The 27,628-nt window shown below is 37.1% G+C and overlaps 1 protein-coding gene across 4 annotated transcripts in view; it reads right to left on the minus strand.

Moving 5' to 3' along the window:
• Positions 1-21,942, minus strand: part of LOC141915406 (translocation protein SEC63 homolog) — an 84,540-nt gene extending 62,598 nt beyond the window's left edge. For 3 of the 4 annotated variants that reach the window (XM_074806923.1, XM_074806922.1, XM_074806921.1), the window contains exons 1-11: positions 21,774-21,941; positions 13,409-13,505; positions 13,216-13,330; positions 11,209-11,324; positions 11,079-11,140; positions 10,920-10,978; positions 6,532-6,582; positions 6,275-6,383; positions 5,074-5,168; positions 4,267-4,402; positions 4,085-4,177 (exon numbers count right to left, since the gene is read on the minus strand). In XM_074806923.1, the coding sequence (XP_074663024.1) occupies positions 4,085-4,177; positions 4,267-4,402; positions 5,074-5,168; positions 6,275-6,383; positions 6,532-6,582; positions 10,920-10,978; positions 11,079-11,140; positions 11,209-11,324; positions 13,216-13,330; positions 13,409-13,505; positions 21,774-21,900 (1,060 nt within the window). In that variant the 5' untranslated portion in view covers positions 21,901-21,941. Of the gene's footprint in view, positions 1-4,084; positions 4,178-4,266; positions 4,403-5,073; positions 5,169-6,274; positions 6,384-6,531; positions 6,583-10,919; positions 10,979-11,078; positions 11,141-11,208; positions 11,325-13,215; positions 13,331-13,408; positions 13,506-21,773 lie in introns of all 4 variants that reach the window. The other variant, XM_074806924.1, reaches the window with a different exon arrangement.
• Between the last annotated feature and the right edge of the window lie 5,686 nt (positions 21,943-27,628).

Below are 27,628 nucleotides of genomic sequence, written 5' to 3' on the forward strand. Positions count from 1 at the left end.
TTTACGTTTTGAACTACTTGAATTTGAAAGTTTATGACTAATTACGAATGACGCTAACTAGTGGTGATAATTTGTACTATGTATATGCGGTCTCTCATTGGCTGGAACCCCAGCGCTCAGTTCCGTCGCGTTGCAGATGAGCTTATGTCGGCTGCGATCGAAAGCAACTGCCCGCCTACCGTAGGCCGGAGTAGAACATGGGCAACTAGCCGGATATGGCTTGTGACGAGTCGGTAGACGTCGCATTGCCGTCGCAAGCCGGCTTATGTCGAACCGATTGAGGAGCAACTGGCGGCCTCTCGTAGGCCGTTCTTGCCGCTAATCGGCGATAAACCCAGTTGCGTCGGTAGGCGTCGCGTTGCTTGTCGACATAAGCCAGCCTTTAGGCCATGAATCCTGTGTGCACACTGTGATATATACAAGTTCATGGCCAAAAATGCACTTTACATGAGAATGCACTATGTATATATGAATAGGAAACCATGTACAAGCTACTGTCACTGAAGAGAAGTTATTGGCTTGAAGCTTGGAGTGATAACAAATCATGGGCACGAAAACATTGATAGGGGTAAAATGTAGTTAAACAAAATTTCAACCCATCAGCAAGCAGGAATTTTCATTAAAATTATCATTGAGATTTTTCATTAAGATTTAATCTTTTGCTGAGCACATGTCAAAATTTATCAGTATTTTTAAAAATGGGCTTTGAAGCATTGGTAGATTATACAGTGGTAAGGTATTAAGTGGTTAATGCTTTACATCTGCCAGAAAATGTTCTATGAAGATGTTGATTGGGAGGACCACAGACTTAAGAATTGAATGAATTTCATTTTTCTGCCGAAAAATTTAGCTTACGCTATTTGTGTTGTTAAACCTCATTAATGCCATTTTGTTAAGGACAAAAGTAGTTTAGTTTTCCATCATGTCCCAGCCAAGAGATTAATATTAATCAAGATTTGTATACAAAAACCCATTTAATACAACAATTTCAGCACTTTCGCCTACACAAGATTCGTATTTAACGGACAACTGTAAGGGTAATCTCAACTGACTGTGGTTTTTCTTTCTGTAATTGTTAGGCCCTATTGCTGAATAATGAAAACAAAAACAGAACGATTTTTCTGAATGAAAAATACTCTGATGCATTATAGGTAGATCAACCGGACAAAAGTACATTACTGAGTCAGGCTGATGACTGCTTGTTTGTCTTTTTGTTTGTTTACGTGGTTCGGACATTGGTTTTTATCCCTATTGGATAGTTCATTTAACCTCACGACGGGACAGCCTTTTGGAGGGTTGCTCGCACACTGTAAGCAGTCAGCAGACTCGAACCCACTTGTCACTCAGCACTGATAGTGGATGCAAAAGCATCACGCCTCATCTCACTGCTACCGAGGCGGCTCGATTCGATTAAAACTAGAGGCCGACGGGCCTTGTGAAGTCTAAGCGTCAGGTAAAGTACTTTTGCATAGCCCAGCCATTTTAAAATGACTTTGAGCACGGATTCTCCCTCCCCCATTTTGCAAAATTCATTAAATTAAAAAAAATTCTTTGTCCTCCATGTTTTCATCAGAAAAACATTTTGTGCCGGGCACGACTTACAATTGGGTAACTCTGTGAATTCTTCAGTCTTTTTCATTTCTCGTGTCTACTAGGTCACAATATCCACCCCGTTGTCGTTTTCATGACACACTACTCGCTACCATTCGTATAAAGACAATATTCCCTGACTGAGGCGTTAGGAGGCGCATAGGCAAGCCTCTCCTCTCTAACCTCATGGCCTCAACCTTAAGGTCTTACCATTCATTGTACATTTATTTGCTTAAAAAATCTGGTTCATATGATCAGTGTTCAATTATGCAAATAAGTACAGCGCAGCAATCGTCCGCACATCAAAAGTAAAGTTTTTTCATCAATATAACCACTGGCTTGCAAAAATTGAGTATAAAAATTGAAAACTCCGATAGTACACTTAATGCGGCGCCAACAGTGCTAGTGACTCATTAATTGATCCGAGCAATACAAAATTTCCCACGCCCCAGCCCACGAAAATGAGGGCATTAAACAAAAATCAGCCACGATAGCTTTCTATACCCACTGGTTATTCATGAGAAATTTTAGCGTTTAGCTCGCAGCAGTTATCGGGGAGATGTTCAAAATGTTACTCTCACGTTTCGAGTCATTTTGATAAGTCTAAGCTACGCTTAAAAAAACTATAGCAGCGGCAAATAACCATTGCGATATTGCAATTTACGACAAACAATGTGTAAATTTAATCACTGTTGTGATGTTCAACGCATGGAAAAGATTAAAGTTATTATGTTATCATAAAAGTTATTTTTACTACGACTTTCGATCCATTTTATTAGCATTGGCATGACATCAACCAATGATAAAAATCAGTCATGAGGTCTTAAAAATCAGTATTTGTGTATTACAACGAACAAAAATTTTTGTTCCCGTTTTCTGACACCGTACTCGTGCGCCATCTTCATCTTAGTACAGATGGCGCACTAGTCACGGATGAAAGTGTCCCATATTGAAAATTCAGAAAATATTAAGGAAAAAAAATGAAATTTTTGGGGAATAAAAATCAGTACCTTTTAGCCAAAAAAATTTACTCTTTTCTTTTTGGTCAAAATGTTATAGTTTGGGCCTTAATTATAGCCGCTTTTCGAATGAGGCGCCATATTGGTTTCTCCGACTCCACAGTTGTGCTAACTACCACCAAAAACTGTCTTAAGGAGCACTCCTAACTGCAGAGTGCTCCGATGCAATTGAGGCGATTTATCTCAGGAATGAAGACAAGAGCCCCAAGGGGCACTATGGCCAGCCTGTCAGCTTTTCATAAAATGGCAAATGATGCATTCTGTGGGATAAATTTGTCCAAATACACTCCCAGCTCGATAAACTAGTCAATCCCAGGCAAATAATCTACACAATTCAATTGTGCTTTCATAAGTAGCACAGACAGCGACTGGAGCTGGAAGGAACAAATATCTCAGATAAATATTTTCCCTTGGTCTTAGTGATTTCAATGCAGAATAGAATTGAATTTTCTGAAATTTTATCAATAAAACAAAATTGAATTGGATTTGCTGTTTAACCTTATTCAATAAAGTAAAATTAAATTAGATTTGATATTCTTTTGCAGAATAAAATTTGTTTGAATTTGCAGTTTGAGCACATGGCTAATTAGCATATCAAGGTCATCCATCCGATTTGAGAAAAAGCTATTTTTCCTGGGCTTTGCACAAATGTCAATGATATTTTCTGTAGTGCAAATAAAAATATTCCTCCTGAAAACCAAATCAACTAGAGATTTCACATAAATCGATATTAAAATACAATTTTAGATCTTAAAATAAAAACCCGAAAGTAAAACGGTAGACGATACCGTGGGTTCAAGTGAACACCTGCTGATCTCAGCGGCTAAGCCAATCATAGAGGAGTCTTTGCTTTCTGATTGGCTTTTTGAAACAGATATTTTTGCGATCAGATTTTCGCGAAAAAGCTCATATAAAATTTTAGCGAGGCCCTCTTTCAAAATTCAGCTTCGTAGGGGTTGGAGAATGGATAATGCTCTAATGAATGATTTGTATGAATATATGCTCAGTTGCACAGTCAAAGAGCCTTAGCTCTGGAAACCATGTCATTCAAATTCACTCCATTTGTATTGTAATAGGCTTATTGTAATAATAATACTTATGCACATATCGCTAATAATTTTGAAAAGCTCATTTTGGATCCTAGGCGTCTGTATAAAATCCTAAATGAAAGTTTCATTTTTTATGGCAGGAGACTTCAAATGTACTTTCAGAATGGGGTCATAAACCCTCAATAGCCTAACAGGAGCAAGATTTTACAGTTTTGATTGCGTGAATGAAATGCTACGAAATGCTTTGATTGTCTGCATTGGCTGTTAGATATGTAGGCTGCATCGCATTAGCAAGTCTCAGAAGTTGGCACGCGATTCACTAGAAGAGAAGTCTTATTCTAGTAAATGTATCACTATACGTCTATGATCACAGCGAATGCTATAGAGTATGAATAACAACAAAATAGCAAAACATTTATGAACTACCTCTGCCAGCATGAGCTAAAGCAACTAGTTGCGCAACTATATTCACCATCTCATTCACTAAATATGGACATTTCTTTAACATATACTGCTGATCTGTAAGAATAATAGAATATATCTAAATAAAATTGAGTATGAAACAGATAGAAGATAGTTATGAGAAAGCTACACAATCTACAACATACCCAATTCTAATGTTTTTGGTGGCAGTTCTAAACGTGAAAAGTGGGCATGTAACAGTGCTCGAGCTTTCACACTATATGGATAACATAATGGTCGTTCTTTCTTTTTCTCTTCTAGATGAGGTAATTCTCTCATCAGCTGAAATTTCATTAAAAACAAAAAAAACCTTCAAAACATGCATGCATTTGTTACGATGCCATCAATAGCTGTTAGGCAATATCTAGTAATTGTACATTATAACAAAGAATTCGGTGCATTTGCACTCAATTATTTCTTCCAAAGAGGACCCATGGTTTCAGTCTTTTCGACAAAGCATTCCATTCATTAAAGACTATGTAATGAGAATGGAACCCTATTATCAAAGTACCAGACTTCTTCGAATGGAAACCTCCCATAAGCATAATCTAATAGAATTATATACTTACAAACACTTTTCATGAATTTTAGGGGTGTTCAACAAAGTACCTACTTTTGTTTTTCAAAAAAAAAGAATCGTTGGTATTGATATATTTGTTTTTTTCTTAAATAAATGAACATTCACAACTAGGGGGTCCAGGGACACCATACCCACTAAGGAAATGGTATGAAATGCTCGACAGTCTGAAAACTTAAATATTCAACACCCTCTGTTGAACATATAATGAAACCAATGACCTCCAAACTCCCGACAATCATAGAACATGTTCTGAGCCACAATTTTGAAATTGGGATAATAAAATATGCCCAGGAACCAATTGTTTTCTCATGGCTGGAAAACACGCATGAAAACCGCCTTAAGAGAAATGCTTTCTTATCTATGAATTGCTTACCGCAGGGATCTCTTCATTATCTGTTGGTCTTTCAACTATTTCATTATTATGTCCCTTTCCAAATTCTAATGAACCAGCCAAGATCATTATCACTCCTACAAAACAAAGAATTATTATTCAAAATGAAACATAGCAAATGAGGAACGGGTCAAATGCTTGAGGGTCAGAAGAAACAAAATAGCAACAGTCCGTCTACATTATTGGGCACGATCATAACACCTTCTCTCGCAAACAAATGCTTTAGTTAAAGAAAAAGTTTAATAAGATAAAAACCCACTATCTACAGGTTAAAAGAATTTAAAAACAAGAAATTTATTAACTCAAACAATCTAAAATATATAAAATACACGACGTTTCGATCTCACCCTAGACCCGCCTGAGGATGATCTCTAGGGTGAGATCGAAACACATTTCAGAATTCATTGCAGTTCCGTTTGTACCGGTTTTGGAAAAGTTTTCTCACTCTCTCCCATTATTGGATAAACAAATCATCTTCACGTATGAAAACAAAATTAGTAAGACTTTGGTTAAAAACGATCAATCTAAACCTTTGGACTGCGGAGTTTACAAAATTCCTTGTTTTGGATATGATAAAATTTACTTTGGAGAAACTGGCCGTGAATTAAAATCTCGAATTTTGGAACACAAAAAGGATATAGTAAATCAAAAAATGGCTAGTGGCGTAGCCAATTCCGTTTGGAACACTGGTAATCGTTTTAATTTTGATAAAGCCGAAATTATTTATACTTCCAGCAATTACACTAAACGCCACATAGTTGAGTCTGCCCTAATTACTCGTCACTCAGATATTAGTACCAATCAAAATAATGGCTTTTCTCCACACAATTCCCTTCAGTCTAGTATATTACATCATGCCTTGACTAACACTAATTATTTACTCACTCACCAATTTACTCAATTAACCTGTTCTCCTCCGTATCACCTGACGATGATCTCTAGGGTCAGATCGAAACGTTGTGTATTTTACATATTTTAGATTGTTCGAATTAATAAATTTCTTGTTTTTAAATTCTTTTAAACCGTAGATAGTGGGTTTTTACCTTATTATCCGTTCATCACGTTTGAGTGTGGTTATCGTTCTAAAGAAATAGTCTGTCGGGGCTATGCCCTATGTGGATTAAAGACATAATATAATTCAATGAGGATCTATTCAATTTAAATGTGTCAAATATGTACTTACTTTTAAGCACCATGTTTGGTGTCTTGTGGAAAAAGTAGTAGTATAATTGAGTGGTATCCAATAAAACTTGATCTCCGCTATATTTAATCGATCTATACCACCAAGTACCCTGAGAAAAGAACAATAAATCTACACTTGTCTAAAGAATCAAACATTTCTAACATATCAAAGATCACTCTTCATAAATGGCTACTACCATCTGTTGTCCAAAAAAGTTCACTTCCCCTCCCATAAATAATATTTGACAAGAAACTTACCACTACAACTGGAAGGATCACCATGAACACCAGCCCATACATCGCCAGCACCTGTAAACAAAGTACTCAAAGTTTTCAAACTCCAAATGAAATTATTGAACAATTCCTTGTAACTAATAACAATTCATGATTAGGTAAGCCTGTGAAATTTGATAATAGATTTTAAGTTTCATTCATATCGAGTAGCAAGCCATTTAGTTTCAACATGTACAACAAAAGCGAAAGGACCGCAACTTCATCTGCTTGATATAATAGGCTTTGCCAGGCTCATATGTCAAATAAGACCCATAGAAATTTATTTGGATTTTTAATTTGGCACACTAAATCATCAATCACCGTCATTAAATTCTTCGCACTAGCAGAGAAGACAACTCCATCTAATCTACCACAATCAAACATATCAGATAATGGGGAACTGAAGCACAAAATCTAAAATTAGCCTTTCATTTCTACTGATATCATTCCACTGATGTTGTTCAGCTTAATGCTAGCTAAAATTTCCAATTCTCCCTAATCAACACATACACGACAATCTATCTCAGTTATCGGCAGAAATAACCACTGATGGAAGCCAAAACTCCTAAGCAAGGCATGTAAACACTGATGATGATCACACACAAGACTGTACACACACATCCGCCAAAAAACTCAGTTGAAAATCGCAACAAACATATTCCAGCTGGGCTGTCAGTGTGGTCTCAGCTTCTATCTATCCATCCACATCCAAACAATTGCAGGTCTGGCATTATGCTGCATTTTAGAAACTCTTAGACTTCAATGATAATGAATTGCCCATGGGCAAAGTGTGGTTTACCTTGAAAGCTAGAGGTTGTTTGGAGTTAGGGCATTCCTTGTAAAAACTTTTAAATACGTGACTTCGAAGTTCTAGAAGTTTATATTGTATTTTATCTTTCTTAAAGAATTATTTTGTAGTCAAATAAGACCAAAGATAAACATTTTTCATGGTCTACGTCCAAAATTTCGTAGGGTACAGGTAGGCGCGGCATTAGAAACTTGTTTATATTTTCAAAAAAATATTTTTCACAATATGAAAAAATATTCATATAAAATTCATATGATGTCACATATCAGAGGGTGGCTGAATATTAAGTCTTGGAAACGAAACCTCTTCCAATGTATGGCCGCGGAAACTAAAACACCGGGGTGTAGTATTAGATCGTTTTAAATCCTGGAATTTAGCACTACAATATTCAGACCTCGACCAATACCTATAGTTTGCTGCTTAGTATCTTCAGGTCACATGAAATTACAATTTATTACAAATTCTATCAAACAGAAAACACTGCACTCATCTTCTGCTACAACGATTATTCAGCATGTTATCATACCAAACGTGCACGCGCCAAGCAACGTTACAGCATCACCATATAGTAGTGTGTATGAGCATGTGTTTGTGTGTGCAACAGTCTAATGATAGCGCTCCCGCGCAGACGTGGAGGCCTTGTGCAGTGAACGTTCACTTTACTTCGATCTCTATCAACACAATCACCGGGTATTAAAATGAAACAATACCTATGGCGATATGTGAAATAATTATATTCTCACCAGCAATGAGCATTTAAGATTCGCACATATACAGCACCTAGTCCAATGAAACGCTCGCCATTAATGGCTTTCCCATAATTATTTTAGTCGCGCCGGAATTCCCCGTATATCCCAAAAACGCCAATCACATTCGCTCATAGAGACAACGCCCCCAATCGAGGTCATTGTAATTTTATACGCAAGAGCTAAGAATTTTCCCGCCAAAAACAGTTTTTCGTCAAATTTTAACAAAGTTGACCATGTCATCGACGGAGGTTCGTCACGTCTTCAATCGCATCGAATATACGTTGTATTACCTGATTTTGTTTTCATACGCGAAGATGATTTGTTCATCCAATAAAGGGAGTGTGATGAAACTTTTCCAAAACAGGTACATACGGATTTTACCAAATTACGCTGGCTCTAAACCTAACTTTTATCAACTACATCAGTTGCACAGTAAAAGAGCTTTTGCTCTGGAAATTAGTGTTTGGCAAGGCATGAAGTAATATACTTAGAAAGAAGGGAACTGTGCGGAGAAAAGCCATTATTTAAATTGGTACCAATATCTGAGTGACGAGTAATTAGGGCAGACTCAACTATGTGGCGTTTAGTGTAATTGCCGTAAGTATAAATAATTTCGGCTTTACCAAAATTTTAACGATGACCAGTGTTTCAAACGTGATTGGCTACGCCACTAGCCGGTTTTTGATTTATCATATCCTTTTTTTGTTCCGAAATTCAAGTTTAATTCACGATCAGTTTCTCCAAAGTAAATTTTATCACATCCAAAACAAGGAATTTTGTAAACTCTGCAGTTCAAAGGTTTAGATTGATTGTTTTTAACCAAAGTTTTACTGATTTTGTTTTCATACGCAAAGATGATTTGTTCATCCAATAAAGGGAGAGTGACGAAACTTTTCCAAACAGGTACATACGGATTTTACCAAATTACGCTAACTCAATTTTTAATTAGTGGTAGACATTTCACCTACCAAAATTCTTATACCTAGTATCATGAAAATGCATCAAGAATTGCAGGCCGTTTCGTGCTAGAAATTCAAGAAGGCCACCCTTATGGCATATATATTATCTTATCCAAATTTGATCACCAATGACATTTTTTACAATAGGGGTGGACATCTCGCCAGACCCAATCTTCAAGCTTATTTTCAAAAAGATTCATCGCAAATTACAGGATAATTACTGTGTTGAATTCAATTCAATTCCAGAGGGCCTGGCTTAGGCCTATGCAATTAAGTCAATTAAGATTAGACTTTTTGAAAAACCAGCACAGATGCCTTTTCAAATCACGTGTAATTAAAAAATTCAGTGCTTCTTTGTTTGATGTCCCGGTTTTCATAGCGCACGTGGTTAAAATTATTGTTTACCTTGAACATCTTCAACAGCTGATAAAACCGCACCCGCGTCTGTCAATCATCTTAATTGATTCATATACTAAAATGCTCACCACTAAAATGATCACTATGAAAAAACTATGCGGTGAATCAATCCGGAATTTTTCAGTAGTGTCAGACACTAGGTACCTTTCTTAAAAGGTTTACTTGTTGTATGTCATTAACAATCAGTTATATAATACTTTATTCATAACTTTGAAGCGGCGCGCCGGCAGCGAATGCTCAAGCAAGGTCAGTCACGTAGGCCAACGATAACATGAAACAGACCACGGTTTTGCCGGTTAAGAGCGTCTCTCCACATAAATTACAGGGACTTTAATGGACCATTTGTTGACACTAACCTTTAATAAACTTCGTATGGATACACTCAAGATAATTCCACCCTATAATTTCCTATAATCAAAATTACACTTGAATTACAAGTGTTGACTTATGAGAAACGATCGAAATCTAGCAATTTGATTGGGAAAATAGCAGCACTATAGTTGAAAAAAGTTGATAAACACCTCCGACTGTCTAATCATTTAAGAGCTTTGCTTTCACATGGAACTATTTCTCCTTATCACAGGTCACTCTGCCGCTATAATTCGCCCATTCAACGATAAAAACTTTCAAACGGTCTTACTATCGGCATGTTCTAATAATTAAGGGAAATACTTAAAGAAAGCGAAATTTCACACTCTGCATTAATAAGATTAAAGGATTTATTCGTTTGACAAATCTTCCTCTGAACTCCCACCAACAAGTCATAAGTGGTGACACGAAAATGTCGCCATCGACTCGCTACCATCTTATAACCTTCATGACTACGTCATGAAGGTTAAAATGACGCGTTCAATTGATGACACTTAATGCCATCTTTAATTACTTAAGATTAGTTCTCAGCGTTGGGCGTGTGGTGTTATTTATCACTGCGGAAAATAGTGGATGCACGCTACTTGCTGTGGTGCGCTGATAATATTTCGGTGTTTAAATGATGTTTTTTTCTACGCTAATTTTTCTCTTGATTGACTGAGTGTTATAAGGCTCCAGTTCATCATAGAAAAATTAAAATATCCAATTAGTGCATTACTAATACACAATACTAATTATCAATAAAAGCGAAATGCATAAAAAATGATCACTATACAACGCGTCATCAAGCGCCCGTGAGGTGTTTTTTATTTTTTTTTAAAGAGACAACTGTAAACAATCTGACACAGGTTTCAGACTTTATTTTTTACTTTTTACTTTGACTATCTGCAGTGACACGGGCAGATTGGCGACTTGATGAGAAACAAGGTATCAACTTTGAAAGGCCTAAAAAATGGACTATTTATGAAAAACAAAATGTCATTTTCAATTGTTTTAAGCATTAGATTCGAACATATTAGCGTCACACATATAGTTTGCACTATGTACATATACAGGGCTATATCAACTTACCCATAAAGAATTTTGTTTTTCAACTATCCACTTAGGTAGAGCAATTCCAAAGTGAGTTGCTAAAAATGAATTTTGAAATTTTGTCATGTTGAGAAATGTAGTTGCTTTTTAAGAAAGGAATATAAGAGCATAAAACCATTGGAAATGGAATTTACTCACCTCCGGGTCCATCAGGATTTCCATATTCTTCCCAATTTTTGCGTGATTCTTCATCAGTCAGCCTGTCAGAAAATTGAAGATTTCGCATCAACAAGAAAAGTAACCAATGAAAGGTTAAATTGATACTTACGCTGCATATGCTTTTGCAATTCTCATGAATTTTTTTGGATCTCCAGTTTCCTTATCAGGATGGTAAACTAAGCTAAGTTTTCTATAAGCTCGACGAATTTCACTAGTACTTGCTCCCTGAAAAATACCAAACTTTTCTTTTAGCCGATGGTGAAATTACTAACTTCTGATACACCAGCATTATGTATATCATTGTTTAAGCAACTTGATATATTGTGGTTGATAACTGGGTGCTTTTCATGATGGTGGCCAAAATGGGCAAGTTTTACCTATATCAAATATTGAAATTTTTACATGCAGCCCAACGATTTAAAGAATCATTTCCAACATCTTAACAGAGATAATGTAAAATTCAACTGAGGCAAGGAATTTACCAATTTACAAGTAGCAAATAGGGAAAGCCATCGCTAAGTGTAAAACTAAATGTCTCTATCTGATTGATCTATCAAATGCAAACACTATAACAAGTAATCCCCAGAAATTATGAAATATAGATTTCACATTTATTCAAAATTAATGAGGGGTTTCTACCACATAAAAACTGTTTTAAGTAGATTGCCCACTAGACCAAACTGTTATTCCTGAATAAACAAATACAGAAACAATCAGACCTTACTGAGGGACCATTAATATCAAAATTCTAGCTCTGCATTATGTGCAACCATGTTCAATGCCTTGTTTGCATAAGTTGCTAAGTGGTATAGTTCCCACAGTTATATGAATTCAAAATTCCCAAGATTTCCCAAGCATTTCATGGGTGATTTTTCAATTTTCCCAAATGGAAATGAACAGACCATCGTGCGACAGTCAACATTTTAGTGGTGACTGGTTGATAAAGGTGATACTCAAGAGAAATCGCAGAAGAAAGTTGCCCTCGGCAAATGCAATACGTGAAATGTAATGAATTTTCCAATTTTTTCCCTAATATAAGGAAATTTTTGTCATGAATTATATTTATCTACTTATTCATGTCAGTTGTTATGGATATAAAGGGTTGTTGCTACTATTATATTTGAAGTCAAGCCTTTGCTTACTGTGTTCACTCATGTGTCATATTCTGTATAAAACTTGTCCAGAATGCAAAGAAAGTTCAGGTCTGTAATAGCATACGACGGGTTCAGTCCTCTCTATGTCTCTGCCGTATGAAGTCAAGACAATTTTTTTCAAAATCCCAAATATTTCCAAACTGGGAAGTATTATTTCAAGATTCCCAAGTTATCCCCAATTTCCCTGTTCTGTTGGAACCATGAAGTGGATGCAGACTCCAAGCCACTAAATATTTGGCCAGAGCTGGTCAGCAAAGATGTTTTCATCACATTCCAATGATTATTCCGCATTGATGACACCAATTATGGTACATTTTGGACAGGACATCAATGGACATGGGAATTAATCCAAGAAATCCAGATCAAATGAAACACAAAAAGATATTTATCAATAAGATTAGAAATGAAAGGACATGGGCCTACATAAAACATCATATAGCAACAAATGGATTAGGACAATGAGAAGATTTCTAGTCAGTAAGATTTCTTATTCACATGTGCATTAAGCAATCAATGTAGAAAGAAACTGTTTATTTTTCTTTCTTAACTGAATAATTCTTTACCTATCCTCCTTGCAAGTTAGTAACATTTCCTTATTTTCATGAACATTCTTGTCTAAATCTGAATGATTTATGTTATCAGTTACTTCAATCTTCATAATATTGCATTTGGATTTGCTTAGGGAAGGGCTAAATCATCAAACATCATATCACAGCATGATTTATGTTTTTCGTTACTCAAGACAAATACTGACGACCATATACAAAATTTAATGACCTTGGAAGTCACCATAACTATAGAACATGGCAAGAGCTACAACCTTGCAATTGATTGTGGTTACAAAATATGCAGAGCTACATGCATAGGTAGGCTATCACGTGTATTGAATCTCTGAAATCAATAGAACCTGATGTCCCAGAATTATGAACAAGGTGCACCGCTGAAAAGAATCAAATAATCACCCTATCAATACCCAGCTCTATGAACGGGTCATATTCAACATAATCCATCTCAACTTGTGACACTTTGTAGGCTAACAATACCAAAACTATCCAACCAATCACAAGACCAATTTTTCTGAAATATTCAATGAAAATACATGTTTAAACAAGCAATTATCAAAAAATAAATTACCTATTGATTTCCCCAACTTACATAACTTTACGTTTCAAGGTTGTTTTTTTAGAAGTAAGCAGCTGGGCTTTATTCTTACAATTCTGGCAATGGCATTGCTTCTTATCTTCCTTTTCCTCTGAAAAGTTATGTGCAATAATGGGTAACTAACTACTCGCTATAACAAAATAAAGAATATGTCATAAATGAAATTAAGAACAAGGATTCCCAGAAATGATTATTTTTCAGTCGATACATAGAAAAGCGTAAGTGAACGTATGCTTACACTTCTAGGTAAAAGTGCTGATCCGCACCTCTCGTAAATGGTTCAATCAACTATGTGTACATTAAAGATCACCAAACCCTGAATTTGTTTTTCAACAACAATGACTGCTAGATGGCCATCTTGATTCTGATTGGGCCAGTTTTTAGACAAATGTACCGAGGGTAGATACATGCAGAGCTGCCAACCACTTAACTTTGTTTTTCGGGACAGAGATCCCCATTTTTCGGGACAGCCATGCATTTTCAGGGACATCCAAAAATTTCAGCATTTCAGCTCTTTAACTTTAAAGTTAAGTACTGACTGCTAGCTCCACAGTGTTCACTTGCCATATTAAATCATTCCTGAATACCTACCATCTGCTAGCACCAGCGTTCACTTGCCATAATATACAGGGCTGCCAACCTTTCAAAATTCCATTTAGGGATGAATGGCAGATTAATTAGGAATATTGAAGGTTTCAATAGGAATATATCGAAACCGAAGAAATTGTGACTTTTCCAAGTAGGAATATTTTGCTTTCAATTAGGAATACCTTTCATGTGTAATATACGAAAGCTGGATATGAAAATATGGAATTATCTAGCAGCAAAATAAACTAGGGGTCCAGGGACACCATGCCCACTTGGGAAGTGGTTTCAAATGCTCAACAATCTAACAATTTCAATATTCAACGCCCTCTGGTGACCATATACAAAAACCAATGACCTTGAAACTCAATACAATCGTAAAACATGTCAGCAGCTACGATTTTGTAATTGATTGTGATAACAAAAAATGCCTCGTTACCAATTTAATATGGAAATACTAAGTCATTCTACTATTCAACGCCCCCTGGTGACCATATTCAAAACCCAATAACCTTGTAACTCACCATATTCATAGAACATGTCATGAACTACAACTTTGCAATAGATCATGGTAACAAAATATGCCTAGGTACCAATATAATAAGGAAATACCAAGTTATCCTACTATTCAACGCCCCCTGGTGACCATATAGAATAACTAATTTCCTTAAAACTCACCACAATCATAGATGATGTCATGAGCTACAACTTTGCAATTGATTGCGGTAACAAAATATGTATTGGTACAAATATAATATAGAAATACTAAGATATTGTATTATTCAACGCCCCCTGGTGGCCATATACAAAAACCAATGAACTTGAAACTCACCACAATCATAGTACACGTTATACGCTACAACTTTCTAATTCATTGTTGTAACAAAATATGCTTAGGTATCAATATAATGTCGAAAAACTTTTTCCCACCTACGAAAGAGTACTAATGACACCAAGATGGCTGCCAATTGCGTCATAATTGGCGGATCAAAAATACCTGTCTCAGGCATAAAACATCCCTTTACAAAGAATACCCATCACAAATTGCAATGAGAAATGGCAAACCAGTAGGAAGCTACAGGACCTAGAATTCGGGCCAAAATTGACATTTTTGGGCACTTAAAAGGCCATAGGACGGCCATCTTAAATCCGATTGACCCAATTTTTGTTATCTTTATGGGACCTAGGAGGATTCAAATATATACGAAAGATCAAGGTAATTGATCAAAGCGTCTTCAAAATTTCCCTCAAAAAGTTCAAAAAAGTGTAAAAAGTGTTAATTTTGGCAAACAACAATGAATGCCAGTCGGCCATCTTGATACTGACAGGGCCAGTTTTTGGGCTGAAGATATGTCTGGGAAGATACATGTGTAACCCAAATATCAAGACATCACATTGAAGCATCTTCAAAACTTCCCAAAATAACTGGATTCCGTCTACGGACAGACGGACGACAGACAAAAAGTAAAAGCAATAGCCCGCTGGGACTAAAGTCACAAGTGGGCTAAAAATCACCCGGCTATTAATGAAAACATTGGGCCCTTGGGGTATTCAAATATATACCAAAGATCAAGGTAATTGATCAAAACGTCTTCAAAATTTCCAACAAAAGTTCAAAAATGTGTAGTAAAAATGCTGATTTTGGCGAACAACAATGGCTTCCAGTCAGCCATCTTGATGATTCTGACAGGGCCAGTTTTGGGCTGAAGATTTGTAACCCAAATATCCAAATAAGTGGATATTTTGCCAATGCGGCATCATTTTAGTAAACGCTATTTTGCCAATGGCTATAGGCCTATATGATAAGATATAGTCATAAAATACAACAACAAAGTCATTACATTGGGTTAGGGTTTCAATAGGGCAGTGCTTCATCTAGCATTAAAAAAGGGCAGGGTGCTGATTTCAAATAAGGGCATCTTTACGCGTGATTCCATTGGAGCAAGGGCACATTATAACGCACTCACGTCCATTTAGGGGCAACCTGCAATGTTCCCTATTGCATAGAATCGAGGTACCCCCTACTACAATTGAGGACTAGAAACTATGTCTCTTGCCATGAGTGACACACTTGACCACAGTACATCCTTACACCTATGCCTGTCAATGAACAAAAATAATCAGATAGGGCTTTCAAAATTATTTGGAAAAACCAGTTGCAGACAAAAAATGGCAGAAAAAAGCAATCTCAAAAGCAAATGATACAGCGAAAAAAAGCCAGCAATAGTGCATAGGCCTACATGAAATTGCATATTTTTAATGTTAGAAATATCAAATTAATTGATTTAAATTGATAGTGTTAGTGATTGGCGAGTGACTGTTGATAATTGGTAGGCAGCCAGCTTAAGAACACATCATTGCTATTAGGCCATTCAAACTAATTGTCTCTGCAAGTCTCTATGTGAGTTCACCGAAAAAAGTTTTTCACATTGTGTATATAAAATTTGTCTAATAGTCTAGATAAAAAGATCCAGAGCATCACGATGTGTTCAAAAGGAAACAATCCATCGAATATACACTACCAGCTTTACAACGGCAGTCGCTAGAATGATTGGCAGTAGTTTGGAAGGCAGCCAATTTCTTGGAAACTAAAACTAGGCGACGCGTCTGAGGCACGTTTTCACACGATGCACACTGACTGCAGTACATTTAAATACATGTATAGCCTAACCACTGATCACATGAGCTACTATCGTTGATATCATACGAGATATTTCATAGCCGTCGCACGATTCGTACTAACAGTCGGGTGTGAAAGCTTATTTTGAAAGCCCTGACTCATTACTCATGACTCGAGGGCGGACCTACGGCAAGTGATGAGGGCACAAGGGCGAGCATGGGACACATCGGAAGGGCACAAGGGCGGCTATTTTCGGGGGCGGGGCGGACCGCCCCTCCATTTTTGGCTAGATGAAGCACTGATAGGGTTAGGGTGAGGTTTAGGGTCCGTTTTGACCCCTAGGGATAGGGTTAGGGTAAGGCAGTCTTCTCGCTGAGGGGTTTAACACGGCAGCCGGCCATGCTAAGGCACTTAACCGCCACGCAAATAAAAGATATGCCATGCTTAAAAAAAATTCTGCCACGCTTAAACTAGGGGTCCAGGGACACCATGCCCACTTAAAAAGTGGTTCCAAATGCTCAACAATCTAACAATTTCAATATGCAACGTCCACTGGTGACCATATACAACAACCAATCACCCTGAAACTAACCACAATCATAGAACATGTCAACAGCTACGATTTTGTAATTGATTGTGATAACAAAAAATGCCTCGATACCAATTTAATATGGAAATACTTAGTTATTCTACTATTTAACGCCCCCTGGTGACCATATTCAAAACCCAATGACCTCGAAACTCACCACAATCATAGAACATGTCATGAACTACAACTTTGCAATTGATCATGGTAACAACATATGCCTAGGTACCAATATAATAAGGAAATACTAAGTTATTCTACTATTCAACGCCCTCAGGTGACCATATAGAATAACTAATGTCCTAAAAACTCGCAACAATCATAGATGATGTCATGAGCTACAACTTTCCAATCGATTGTGGTTACAAAATATGCATAGGTACGAATATAATAAAGAAATGCTAAGATATTGTATTATTCAACCCCCCCTTGTGGCCATATACAAAATCCAATGACCTTGAAACTCACCACAATCATAGAACACGTTATGAGCTACAACTTTCTTATTAATTGTGGTAGCAAAATACGCTTAGGTATCAATATAATGTGGAAAAACTTTTTCCCCCTTACGAACGAGTACTGGTGACACCAAGATGGCCGCCAATTGCGTCATAATTGGCTGATGAAAAATACCTGTCTCAGGTATAAAACATCCCTTTCCAAAGAATACCCATCACAAATTGCAATGAGAAATGGCAAACCAGTAGGAAGCTACAGGACTCAGAATTCGGACCAAAATTACCATTTTTGGGCACTAAAAAGGTCATAAGGACGGCCATCTTGAGTCCGATCGACCCAGTTTTTGTTATGCTGATGGGCCCTGGGAAGATTCACATAGGCTATATCAGAAAGATCAAGGTAATTGATCAAAGCGTCTTCAAAATTTCCCTTAAAAAGTTCAAGAATGTGTAAAAAGTGCTGATTTTGGCGAACAACAATGGCTGCCAGTCGGCCATTTTGATTCTGACAGGGCCAGTGTTTGGGCTGAAGATGTGTCTAGGGTAGATACATGTGTAACCCAAATAGCGAGACGTTACCTTGAAGCCTCTTCAAAACTTCCCAAAATAACTGGATTCCGCCTTCGGACAGACGGACAGTCGAAAAGTGCACGCAATAGCCCGCTGGGACTAAAGTCCCAAGTGGGCTAAAAAATGATCGGGAGTTTATTTACTTATCTGGCTTTCTAAAACTGTCAGGTTCACACGCTCAATTCTATAACCGGTGCTCCAATAATTGTATAAACACATTCTCATAGTTACATAGTAAAGCCTCTATACGTCAATAATTGTATAGCGTACTGAACTGCCGGTGGTAGGGCCTATAAATATCCAGGGATTTCCACGTGCGTTAAAAATAAAAGAAATCAATGCCAATAAAGGTCACAGCACTGCGCTTAGCGCGCGCTGAATACAAGGGCCAGTGGCATCAATTTTTCTAGTCTCCTATTGACATGAAAAATTTTACCGTCATTACTTATCAAAGTCACCAAAATAGTTTGTAAATCGAAATTAATAAATGCTTCCTCTAAGCTGTTAATGATAAAATTAAATTATATTAACAGATATGAGAACATGGAACTAGGCCCTATTTAATGCACGTAAGCCGACAAATATACGGCAGAAGAGTGCCTGGAACAAACTACCGACGATTGCTGCTACACGTAAATTACCGAATTTAAACTAGTTACTTATGGCCCCTAAATGCTGGGAAAACGCATCTGAGCACCTAGAAATATAAATTATAAAACCCCCCTTTCTGATATGGGCTCGCGCCTTCGGCGCTCGTGCCGCCATACTTTTAATTTTGAACCAGCGAGAACACTGGTAAGGTAAGGCTTAGTTAGTTACCTAATCGTTGGTGGTAAGCTTTTTATAATCGGATGGGCTTATACCAATGCTAGGGATGACAAGGGCCTAAACACGGTTGAAAAAAGTAACACTTCAAAAATATACTTTCTATTCACTTCAGTCCACAATTAATGGCTTAAATCACAAACTAACACAGGTACCTTTCGAAGTAATCCAATTTTATGTATGTTTCGAGCGATTAATCAACATTGTTTTGAGAAATAAATTAATTTCTCCACAAATTTTGCCATCGACCGCCATTTCTCTGTGTTGCATACATGTGGCATGATAGACTAGGTGACCTACAAGGATTTATATAAAACTTTCAAAACGAAACAACAATTTTTATTTTTGATAGTTTTCCAACTTATATTTCAAATCTTCGTGTTTTCCACAATAAATGATGAAAAAATAAATTTTGGTTGAAGAAAATGTGATCAAGTGTTGATTTGTCTGAAGTAATTACTGAAATGATGTGAGGGTAATCAGAGCATAAACTAATCAAATTTTTGTCAACTGTCACTAAGGTTATTAATGCTAACCTAATTGTCAGATATCATTGTTGAAATTGACAAGAAATTTATATTTTTCTTCCTCAAATTGAGTGGGTGATGAAACATCGTTTCAGCAAATATTCGAAACAACTTTCCAATCGATTGTGGTTACAAAATATGCATAGGTACGAATATAATAAAGAAATGCTAAGATATTGTATTATTCAACCCCCCCTTGTGGCCATATACAAAATCCAATGACCTTGAAACTCACCACAATCATAGAACACGTTATGAGCTACAACTTTCTTATTAATTGTGGTAGCAAAATACGCTTAGGTATCAATATAATGTGGAAAAACTTTTTCCCCCTTACGAACGAGTACTGGTGACACCAAGATGGCCGCCAATTGCGTCATAATTGGCTGATGAAAAATACCTGTCTCAGGTATAAAACATCCCTTTCCAAAGAATACCCATCACAAATTGCAATGAGAAATGGCAAACCAATAGGAAGCTACAGGACTCAGAATTCGGGCCAAAATTACCATTTTTGGGCACTAAAAAGGTCATAAGGACGGCCATCTTGAGTCCGATCGACCCAGTTTTCCAACTTATATTTCAAATCTTCGTGTTTTCCACAATAAATGATGAAAAAATAAATTTTGGTTGAAGAAAATGTGATCAAGTGTTGATTTCTTAATTTTTGAAGTGAAGATTTGTCTGAAGTAATTACTGAAATGATGTGAGGGCAAATCTTCACTTTAGATTGACCCATCCAATATGGCGTCTGGTTCAAAAATCGTGACGATCTTGAGACAAAATCCAGGAAGAAAGACACTAAATATTTGGATGGATATATGAAAGCTGGTGGTACTGGAGTGTGTAATGGGTAGTGTAGTGTGATCTGTGTGCATTTGTGGCCAGCACACAGATCACATTGTTCATTGGGGTTTGGTCCAGGACTCGCAAGATTTTCAACAACACGGAAGTAACGTGTAATAAATGACGACTTGAATTGCATGAATACCTTCCACCCCCTCATTATTGTTGGAAAACTAAACATTCCGCACTGACTAAAAATTAGTAATAACATTTCAGAAATGGCCAGAATTTTAACTTAGGTTCTATCTCATTTTTATTTCACAATTGCGATTGGTATAATTTTTTTTTAAACGGCTGTTAAGGCTTCATGTTTCGTCTGCAATTCACTGCAAATAACTACGCACATTTCAGTGTTTTTGGCAGCTGTACACTCAATCGGCACCGTTCATGACTAGCTTCACTGCGAAATTATCGTAATTAACATCGCCATATCACATCATCAACTTATATTGTGCCTTAAAACCCTAACAGCCGAAATAATTGAAATGCACACACGATTTCTATCATTGAAAATTGAGAGTGGCCATGTTTGTGTTCTGCTGCTTCGTGTAAATACCGCGCGGTGGCGTAAACGCGCGGAGTGGGGCTGATACGTCCAGGCTAAAAATATACTTTCTAGTGAAGATACTATAAAATAAACCAGTGTAGGCCTACTGGATTGCTGATGACAATGACATATTGAGTCTGAATCAGTGATATTTAATGTAATTGAATGATTGAACCATTTACGAGAGGTGCGGATCTGCACTTTTACTGAGGAGTTAAAAACGGTCCGAGTGCCGGTCATCCTTATTACCGAGATGATGTATTTTACCGAGATGAACCGAGATGAAATTAAATATAACATATTTATTTATTCCATATCGATTTTAACCATTGAAATCATATTATATCAGTAATAAATGCCTGCTGGGTTCATATTTTGTCGGATATTTTTGGAAAAATAACTTTTAACTATACCGAGATGAGATCGTCGATCAATCAAATTCAATGAAATTTTATTGCTAACCGAGTTTACGTTTTTTGAGTCAAAATTTTTTTAAATAAAAAAATATGTAAAATATGACTCTAGGAGGTATTTATTACTGATATAACGTGATTTCAAGTGTTAAAATCGATAAGGAATAAATAGATATGTTATATTTAATTTCATCTCGGTTGATCTCGGTTCATCTCGGTAAAATACATCATCTCGGTAATAAGGATGACCCCCGAGTGCTAAACATATGTTGTTCTGTGTGTCAGCACGATGCTGGGCCACCTGGGAGGGCTGGCTTTGGCATAATCATATCAACAATTTGTTAACAAACCAGGACGATCAAAAAGATTATGTTATTGATACCTTGAGAATCCTCTTTTCTCGGCCATAAGTAATAGGTAGCCGGTATAAGAATAAGTGCGTAGAATGATAGCAGGAAATAGTAGAAAGTTCCTCCCTTCTCGTCATATTCAAACTGCATACCGGCCATGGTGAAGTTAAGGCGAGACTGACAAGCGCTCAGCGATGACGAGTACAACTAAAGACCTACAAAACCCAAACCTGGTGTGACCACTAGTGCCGTCATCCACAGCCGCATTGTAAAGCAATAATTTGATTAAACGAAACGATATGTCAACAAGGAAACTGATTTTAAAGCTAATTGGCGCCTTGAAGAAAACACTACACATAAATATTGCCTATATGCCTAATACTATCGGTTATAATAAATATGATGTAATTTTCATAATCAATAAAGTTATATGAATTTTAGACTGGTAGTCGGTCTCTACCTTCAGTTAGACTGGTTACCGGTCTCTATCTTCAATTATCAGTTAGAGACCGGCTGTGCCCATCCTCCATTTTACATTTTCGATGCATGTCAATAAGGTCAAACATCTGACGATGATCTCTAGGGTGAGATCAAAACGTCGTGTCTTTTATATATTTTTGATTGAATAAATTAATTCTGGTTTTTAAATTCTTTTTAATATGTAAATAGTGGGATTTTATCTTATTATCCGTTCACCACGTTTGAGTGTGGTTATCGTTCTATAAGGTCAAACATGTAAAGTAGCAAGTTACTTCCTGGTTAAGATGGCGTCTCTTCGAATATGCTTAGCTTCAAGCGATATCAAAATTGTCCTTTACAATGGACGGAAAGATATTAATTGCTGTAAGTATATCAGATAAATCCGCTGATAATTTACCTGGTACTCGGAATGCAAACTAACAAGGATCGAAATCTAATGCGAGGTGAGCTCTGCCGCGACCGTCACTGAATACAGAACATTCTGAAGGAACAGGGGACATCCTTTCTATATCTACCGTTCGTAAGATGTATTTAGTGAATTGATGTTTTAATAGTGTTGTAAAATGACTATATTTTGTATCTGAATAAAGTTTACTATTGTTGAACTTCTTAGGGCTCTGTGAGATCAGATATTTGGATCCACCTCAGCTTACTGATTTCCTGATACAGACAGCAAGTTGGGACAGTCAAATTAAGAGACTTGGTCAAGACAAGTTACTCAGATCACACTGCAAATTCGCAATATCCTCTCTCCTCATGGACCGAACAATGTCAATGTTGACTTTGCTAGAAATCGATTATAAAATTCATCACGACCAATTCTTTTTCACTGAATTCAACATTTATTGTTCACTTCTGGTGCAAAATCTTGTTCAGCCCCTGACAAGAGAATAAGCAATGACACTACGTATTTCATGACATAGAATAGTAGTCTTTTTTTCATCGACATATTGAGACGATCCTGATATCCCTGATTAATCAGGGATATCAGGATGGTCGTGATATCATTCGAATGATAGTGTCTTTAGAATCATAAAGACCAAGTCTCGACCAGACAGATAATCCAATCACAATTCAAATTGAAGGCTCGCTAGTGCAGTTATTCACATAATCCAGCTCTTTAAAACTATCAGTTTATCAGATCGTGAGCAGTGGAGAAATAAAGTACACAACATCTTGGCGCGGCGGCGCTTGCTGATGTAACTGATGATGATGATGAGTTTATCAGAATCAAGGAGTTTCACCGCCTGTTATTTGGAATCTCATTTCATGACAGCTAGTGCTGATTCCTTATTCTCTTTGATTACTGCATGATGTTATCATTCTGAAATTAAAATACATATCACACAATTAAACCTGGATTGACTTTACAATTAATGGCTCAGAATCCATTTTTCAAACTTCTTCCCGCCGCCGAATTTACGGATCCAATCAGATTTCATTATTTCATCACGTGAACAATGTAACATGGCCGCCTACACATTGTCTCGATTTACGTTCCATGGACCTCTTTAATGTCATTTTTTATATCAATGAAGAAAGAAATTCCATTAAAACTGCCAGGTAACGCTTCTGCGGGCACTTGTTTAGCGTGTGGTACCGAAAATATCGGTATTCAATTCAGGATGTCTGCGTGACAGCGCTGTCAAAACCTACCGGTCGTCATTCAGCAATTTGGACTTCCTTCCCGCCTTCCTTCCCGCCTTCCTTCCCGCCTTCCTTCCCGCCTTCCTTCCCGCCTTCCTTCCCGCCTTCCTTCCCGCCTTCCTTCCCGCCTTCCTTCCCGCCTTCCTTCCCGCCTTCCTTCCCGCCTTCCTTCCCGCCTTCCTTCCCGCCTTCCTTCCCGCCTTCCTTCCCGCCTTCCTTCCAACCGGGGTAGATGTTAGATCCTATAACCGACTCGTTGCGCATGCGCATTGACTGCCTGGACTTGAAAAGTAACTCTTGAAAAGTAACTAAAAATTCAGGAATCGAACACGCAACCACGTAACCATAACGTTTTCACGCGGCGCTAACGATGCTAGCTTGCCGGGTCACCGGTTTTATAACTACATGTTTACCTAAAGCTACCTTATAAGCTGTAAAGCCTCACCTACCCCTAACCCTAACGCCTCACCTTACTAACCCTAAACCCTCTTGATACTAACCCTTCAGATTTTATCAATTGAAAAAGCCGCCATTTTGTGTACGACTCGGTTAAAGGATCTAACATTTACCCACAAACGGTCTCTAATTGAAGATAGAGACCGGTAACCAGTCTAAATTTATTTTTCACAAGAGACCGGCGCATGCGCAGACAGCATCTTTTGCTAGACATAAACAATAACAATAATAAACCCACGCGGTCTAGCATGGAATGAAAAGACTGAACCTATACTCGAAAGAAAAACACATAACCGTACTTAAAGAAATAAACAATTACTGTATCAAAAGTAAAACTTTTTATTAGTTAAATTGTTTAACAATTGTCAACTAGATTCACCGTTGGATTGATCACTGCATGAGTTGAACTGAAAATCGATCGATAAAATTGTCCATCATTACCTTGGCCTACTAGTGCATAGGTCAGGTCAACCAAAATTATAATTTCTAAAAACGTCTAGTTCTGTGACAGCAATAAGAAATTGTACTTCAAATTTAGAATTCAGAATTATGTATGGATATCTATGAAAAACTTTTAGCAGTAATAGTTATTCTGCTGTATTCATCGAGGAGTCTACGGAACAATTTTTCACTTTGCAGCAGTTAATGTATCCTCAATCAATATGTTTACAAGAAATCTCAAAATAGTTCTTAGATAATTATCTTTATCAGTTTTTCAGTATGTTTAGTCGTCTTAGAAAATTTGACATTATAAGTTTTCCGGTTTACTCGGCTACCCGTTCTGGCGGGGTAGTCTAGAGAGGCCAATGAAAACTCCGGTTTGCTGAACTACCCCTCTTTGCGGGGGTGCGGTATGATGTTTGATCTGACAGTTTCAAGTGGTTAATTGGTGTTTCAAGTGCTTACAACGATGCTTATTACTTCATGTGGTACATGGTGGTTTAAAAAGACTTCATAATGATACGCTCACCGCGTGGGCTTCGTAGAAAGACCACTGTCTGTGGCCTTCCCAAATTTTAATTGTCCTGTCCGATTTTGTTTCGTCCGATTGAGAGACTGCCTTTTCCAGTTAGGGCATTTTTGGATCACATAACTCAGGAAATGACTTACGCTTTTGGCCCCTTCGTCGGTTCCACATGTTTCATTTGCGCTATAGACCACATGCAATGGTAACACCATGATGGTCAGAAACTGACCAATTGAGATATCCCCGAGTCTGAACACTTGACTTCAAATTTCGGAAATTTTTCAAGTCATGTTTGTTTTCAAACTACTGAGGAATCGTCATTGCAAATTCATAAACTGACCATCACTGACCACCACTGACCAACTCAAACTTCTCGAATGTGAAAACGATATACCGCGTTATGGTGTCAAAGTAGAAAGGATTCGCCATAAATATTGAGAATTCATAAATTGAACATCACTGACCACCACTGACCAATTCATCCTTCTCGAATATGAGAAAGATATACCGCGATACGTTGTCAAACGAGAGAGGATTCGCCATTGAAAATTCATAACATAATTTGACCCACACTGACCACCACTGACCAATTTAAACTTCTCGAATGTGAGAACAATATATCGGTACCGCGTTTGGTGTGAAGCTAGAAAGGATTCGCCATTAAAATTCATAAATTGACCATCACTGACCAGCACTGACCAATTTAGACTTCTCGAATGTAAGAACGATATGCAGGCACCGCGTTTGGTGTGAAACTAGAAAGGATTCGCCATCAAAATTCATAAATTGACCATCACTGACCGCCACTGCCCAAGCGAAACTTCTCGAATATCGTGGTCGAATTCGAAAGTGCTTGTCGTCGTATTGCCATTTCTAGAGACCAGCAGTATGTTTTGCTACGGTTTGTGAATGGCGTTGTCATGATGGAAATATATTACCCATAAATAGGTTACACATCTGGATAACAGCACCTCACTTGCCGCAATGCGTTATTTTCACTACATAGTAATGCTAATACATAAACTGTTTTACTACTTGACTCTAAGCTTGACTCGAATCATCTGAACAGTACTGCGTTAGAAAACTCAACGAATAGAAAATGTTTGCGAGAAGCACCTACAAATAAGTTATGATAAGATCAAATCTATGGTTAATCGATGCTTAAAAACAATTAAATCACAAGATGACTAACGTCTTTCAACCAATCAGCGCGATAAAACCATTAAACGCATTGGGCTCCTAATATTTGAAATCATTTGTTACAATAGTTGTTCTTTATTTAGACTTGGCCACTTTTGTTTCAGAAAACCGCGTACTAGACCAGTGGTTACCAAGGCATTAAAATTAAATTTTTTTGAAATTTCGATGGTAACGATGTTTCCGTAAAAAAAAAGTTTCGTTAATATTACAAGTTTTTTTTTTACTCTTGTATAGAATTCACTATATGAAAAGTGTTCATAGGAATTGATATTCGCTGTGATATCAGTCACCTGTTACCCTTTTTCATTGTCAGTTCTTTATTGCACTATCATGCAAACGTAGTACCGATAATCGTGTTTTTGTTGCGTAACCAAACGAACGTCGAACGTTAGGCAAAAGGTAGAAAGTTTCTAATGTCCGATCGACAGTACCGGTAGCGCCGCTACTTAGCAATAATGAGAACTAATGTTATTGACGATGTTTTGTTAAGTGGAAAGACGCCGAGTACCAGTATATATCCGATAGGTTCGAATCCCCAATTTCTTCGGGATGGTTTGATTTTAAAATAGCGATCGTTTTAATAGATTTGGTCAGGGAGGTGGGAGTTCACTCCCAACTCCCTGATTTGGTGTACCTTATTAAACTTACCCACCGGCACCACACCTGCCGGATGTGAAACAGGGGACGTCCTATTCCAATATTGACGCTAAAGATTTAGTGTCAATTTTATAGTACTGTAACGGCGGTATGAATTAAATTCAGCTTATAGACTGAGAGTTATTTTAAGGCAAACTCTAATGGGCTGTTTTGCACATCGTCGAAAGACTTCTCATCCATCGATACTTGATAAAAATGAAATAAAACATCTAGTTCCAATTATCTCATGTAAGCGTAACATTTATTTTGAAAATCTCAACCATACATCAAAACATTTTAAAGCCTTCTATATCAAATGCAATCTTTTGCTAACATAAACAATGGACAAATGGCCATATCTCTATCATATTAATTATATCACGAATGCTAAATATTGCGATATTAATTGAAATCGTTCAACCAACAAATGAATTTAGTTAACATATCATCACAAACCATTCATATCCTTGGCAAAGGACTTATAAGCTTTTAGAATATCCA

The sequence above is a fragment of the Tubulanus polymorphus genome, chromosome 1 (assembly GCF_964204645.1).
Source record: "Tubulanus polymorphus chromosome 1, tnTubPoly1.2, whole genome shotgun sequence".
NCBI lineage: Eukaryota > Metazoa > Nemertea > Palaeonemertea > Tubulaniformes > Tubulanidae > Tubulanus > Tubulanus polymorphus.